General features: G+C 49.8%; 1 protein-coding gene and 1 pseudogene across 1 annotated transcript; one reads left to right on the top strand and one right to left on the bottom strand.

The window, feature by feature from the left end:
• Positions 1–2,710, bottom strand: part of LOC107184302 — a 3,674-nt pseudogene extending 964 nt beyond the window's left edge.
• Positions 2,711–4,073: 1,363 nt separating this feature from the next.
• Positions 4,074–4,957, top strand: LOC102753629 (sialic acid-binding Ig-like lectin 14; the record flags this gene model as incomplete). Its single annotated transcript, XM_015568778.1, has 3 exons — positions 4,074–4,246; positions 4,325–4,708; positions 4,920–4,957. Coding segments are annotated over exons 1-3 (462 nt in total), but the record flags the coding sequence as incomplete, so codon positions are not given.
• Between the last annotated feature and the right edge of the window lie 2 nt (positions 4,958–4,959).

Here is a 4,959-nt window from a genome sequence, read left to right as displayed (position 1 = left end):
CCGCTGCCCACTTTCTCTTTCTCTTGCCTCTCTTTGGCTGCTGTGGCTGTTGCTGCTGCCACTTCTGGCATCGAAGCCTCTTCTGCCCCAGGATGTGGGGGATCTGTCCATGAAGGGGGTTCGGGGGTGGGGGTGGGTCGTGGGAGGTGTTCAGTTACACAGTCACTCCCTCCGAAGGGCATGAGGGTGGACGAGGCATCGGGTAGCATCGATCTCTCTGGCACACCCCTGCATGGCTCCCGGCCTGCTCTCGGCCTCCTCACTTCTTGGGTGCACGGGCACCTCCTCCCCTGCAGACCTGCTCTGCTCACCCTGCTGCCGCTGGGAGGACACAACATAGCTGCCAAGGACAGCATCACTGGGGCCTCCAGACTCCAGAGGGATGGGGTGCACCCGGAAATGCTGGAGCATATCAAAAATGGACTGGAACCACAGGTGCTGGACCGGCACTGACCCTCCTCATTCAGTGACAGACGCAGGTGCGTGGCCTTGCCCTGTAAGTTGAAAGTGAGGACATATTCACCCCACCTCGTCTCACTCTGACGTACCAGGAAAACACCATGGGAGTCGGTGCCTCTGGCCAGTACTACCTGGGCAGCCTTGAGTCAAGAGAGCATCCCGTGGAACCAAGGATACCCTGAGAGGGGCTGCTCCCCCTCACCTCCCTCTGATTCCCCCTGGACCAGGAATGGCCCTGTGGCTGTTTCTGGTTAACAATGACTATTTTGAAAAATAACCCTCATAGTTATGCTTCCTTCATGCAGTTCTAGGTTTCCATCATAGAATCATTTCCCTCTATGCAAAAATGAACTAAAAATACATTAAAGACCTAAACAGAATACCCACAACTCTAGAACTCTTAGAGGAAAACATAGGGGGAAAGCCCATGACATTGGATTTTGCAATGATTCCCTGCATATTTACATCAAAGCACAGACAAGGGAAGCAAATATAGACAAGTGGGACTGTACCAACTTCAAACCCTAAACAGAAAAGGACTCTGTCACCAGACTCCAGAGGCCTCCTACAGGATGGGAGAGAAAATGCATGTGTTAGGGAGTTAATATCCAGCATATATTACAGACTCACACAAGACAACATAAGAAACCCAAATAACACAATTGAAGAATGGGCTACAATCTTGAATAGACCATTTCTCCAAGGTGATGTAGAAATTACCAACAAATTCATGAAGAGAGAGGCAACATCAGTAAAACGAAAGAACTACAAAAGAAAGCCCTGGCTGGTGGCTCAGTTGGTGAGTGTCTTCCTGAAAGACCCAGTTTGCGGATTTCATCCTGTTCGGGGCACATACAACAAACAACCAAGGAATGCATGAATCAAAAACTGTAATGAGAGATCACCTCACACCCTTTAGGATGGCCACTAAGAAATGAAACCACAGAAAATAACAAGCGCTGGTGAGCATGTGCAGAAACTGGAACCATTCGGCACTTTTGGTGGGATTGTAAGAGGGTGTACCCGCTGTGGAAAACAATATGGCAGTTCCTCCAAAAATTAAAAATAGAACAACCATGACATGTAACACCCCCTCTTGAGGTTATATACTGAGTGGCCAGATTATTATGACCTGTGAGATTATTATGACCACCCCATCAGCACTTCATTGAGACTTTCAAAAATACAGAATATTGAAAGCTTCCTAAGCAAATATTCTCAAGGTTTTATTATTATTATTATTTGCATAAATAATTCACCTCATTGTACTGATGCAGTGGTCATAATAATCTGGCCATTCATAATAATGTGGCTACTCAGCGTATATCCAAAAGAACTGAAAGCAGGACCTCAAAAAGATACCTGCACTCCCATATCTATAGCAGCATTATTCACATTAGTCAAAGGGTCTCAGCCAGCAACCCAAATGTCCATTGATGGATAATAGCGTTATAAAGGTCATGGCCAGCTGGCCTGGCTCAGTGGTTGAGTGTCAACCTATGAGCCATGAGATCACCGTTCCATTCCTGGTTGCAGGATCCATCCTGAATGTGGGGCCCGCAGGAGGAGGCTGATCAATGATTGTCTCTCATCATTGGTGTTTCCATTTCCCTCTCCTTCTCCCTTTCTCTCTGAAATCAATAAAAATATATTTGAAATAAAAGGTCGTATGTCTTAGACTTTTTCAGATATTTTAACAAAAGACCATGGACTGGAGGCTTATAAAGAGCAGGGATTTATTGCTCCAGACCTGGAAGCTGGAAGTCTCTCTCTCCCTCCACCTCCCTCCCTCTCTTACACTCTCTCTAAATTCAATGAAAAAAATATCTTTGGGTGGGGATTAAGGAAACAAACAAACAAACAAAGAGTAAAGAAAAGAGAAGAGAGAGACATTACAAACTCATACAAGACAGCATAAGAAACCAAATTAACACAATTGGAGAATGGCCAAAAGCTTGAATAGACAGTTCTCCAAAGATGATGTATAAATGACCAACAAAGTCATTAAAAGGGACTCAACATCAGTAATCTTAAAGAACCATAAAAGAACTCCTTAGGCCTGTAGGAGTTTTGCTTGGTGCATCAGTGCATTAATATTTAAAACCTCAAATCAGATTCCTACACCGACAAGGAAGGTATGATGAAGGAGCATAGTAAGCCCGCGGTCCAGAAAGTGATGTGAGTCTCACCTCCACAAAAGTTTCGTCATTAGTTTATTTGGAAATAGAAACATTAGTCGGTTACCTTCCATACGCACCTGACCTGGGATTGAGCCCACTACCCAGGTATGTGCCCTGACCTGGAATTGAACCTGCAACCAATTTGGTGTAGAAACGATGCTTCAACCAACTGAGCCATCCGGCCAGGACTATCTATTTACACCTATAATGTCCTCCCAAACAGATGTATCATTTCCTCCACTGAGGAACTGCATAGTATATTTTTGTGATGTGCATCTCTGATTATTCCAGGAATGATGTAAGTTTTGATGTGTCCATGACATCTTTTATACCATCTTATGTTTCATTGGTCACTGTGCTACACGGATGCATTTGAGTTTTGCAATTTGATTTTCTCTCTAGAAACCTTGCTGACTCTCTTCTCAAGCCCCTACATGCATCTGTATGTACGCGTGGATTTTTCTATGATGACACAATTCTTGATGGAGAAAGTCAGCTTGATTTTCTTTGGAATTTTCATAGCTTTTACTTATTGTTCTTGCCTTGCTGGACTCAGACCCGGTGCTGCTGCGTTAGGTATGGAGCTTGCTGAGCTCGACCTGTATCCCGCCAGGGGAGCCTCCTGCATGCCTAGCTGACTGTGAGGTTATCTTGAAGGCCCTTGACATCCCCCCCGCCCCCTCGCTCACTGGTTCCTCCCTTGAGATTCCATCAGTCAAGGGCAGCGAAGCACACAGAAGCCCCACTACGTGCTCCAGCAGTGGGAATGGAATGTCAGGGTTTGTGATGCCCGGGTTCGGTTGGGACACAGATGGAGCAGAAAGGGAACACTTCCCGTCAGCCTGTTTGGGGTTCTGAAAAGGGACCCAGCGATGAGGGGCCAGGAAGGTGGATTTTCATGAGCTTTCAGGCGCAATGTTGCTGCTGTGCTGAGGTCCCGCCAAATGGGGCATCTGTGTCTGATTGGCCGTGTGCGCCCTCGCTGTCCCTCAGACATTCAGACCCTCGAGCCAACACAGGTGCGTCCCATGTCCCCAAGAAGCCCTCAGAGCAAAGGCCTTTACCACTCAGCTCTGCCCCTGGGCTCCACCCTCCACTGGACTTGGGTCTAAATTCCTCTCTCTTTTGCCAGCATTTGGTTTAAAAAAATATCATAATTACCATTTTCCAGAATGTTTGACAGTTCCAGCTGGAGGTTGGGCCCCCCGGAATCATCAGGACCAGCTCTGAGTGTGCTGGTCCCTGGGTGACCCCCCTCCCTACTTACACATCCTCTGCAAGGGGGTCACTTTGAGATTCACATCTTGACACACTACTCAGCCTCCAAGGGCCACAGTACATTTACCTGCAGGGTCCGATGGGGGCGGGGGGCGGGCAGAGAAAGAGACAGGAAGATTTCTCAGTCACCACACCCCCATGTCCTATGGAGGCCAAGTTCCCCTTCCAGCCTGGCCACAGTCTCTCCGCCAGGACTTCCTGTTGGGGTGTCCTAGGCCCCACCCCAGAGCTGGGCACTTCCCTCCCTGACACAGGGACCGGGACCCACTCTGCCCTGCCAGAGGCAGACATGGTGCCCCTGCTGCTGCTGCTGCCCCTGCTGTGGGGGGGTGAGTGGGCTGAGAGGGGTGCAGGGCAGGTGGGTGAGGGGCGAGGGCAGCATCAGAACCTCAATCCCCATCCCCCAGGGTCCCTGCAACAGCAGCATCCAGGCTATGAGATCCATGTGCAGGAATCAGTGACGGTGCAGGAGGGTCTGTGTGTCCACGTGCTCTGCTCCTTCTCCTACCCGTGGAGTTCGTGGTCTTCCTCTTGCAGCCTCTACACCTACTGGTACCGGGACCGGGACAACACAAACCGTGATGCTCCTGTGGCCTCGACCAACCGGAATAAAACAGTGAGGAGAGAGACCCAAGGCCGCTTCCTCCTCGCGGACCCCATGACCAACAACTGTTCCCTGCAAATCACAGACGCCAGGAGGAGCGACTCAGGACACTATGTCTTCCGAATGGAGAGAGGAGATTCTGTGAGATATAATTACCGAATGAAGATGCTGGATTTGCAGGCGACAGGTAAGACAGGGGCCCCGGAGAGGACCCAGGGACAGGGGACCCGTCTTAGAGCAGGAACAGGACACTGGACACTCCCTGTCCAGGCCGTGGGCCCTGGGTGGTGGGAAGGGACACAGGGCCTGGGGAGCTCAGCCCGAGGCAGGGCCGCTCTCAGGGTCCCGCTCTGAGTCCCCACCCCTGGAGCCCAGGCACCTGCCTTTCTCCCCTGCAGCCCTGACAGAGAAACCCCACATCCGTGTACGGGAGCCCCT

The sequence above is a fragment of the Myotis davidii genome, unplaced genomic scaffold, assembly GCF_000327345.1.
Source record: "Myotis davidii unplaced genomic scaffold, ASM32734v1 scaffold2053, whole genome shotgun sequence".
In the NCBI taxonomy this organism is placed as follows: Eukaryota; Metazoa; Chordata; class Mammalia; order Chiroptera; family Vespertilionidae; genus Myotis; species Myotis davidii.
This window is presented reverse-complemented; position numbering and strand designations above follow the sequence as displayed.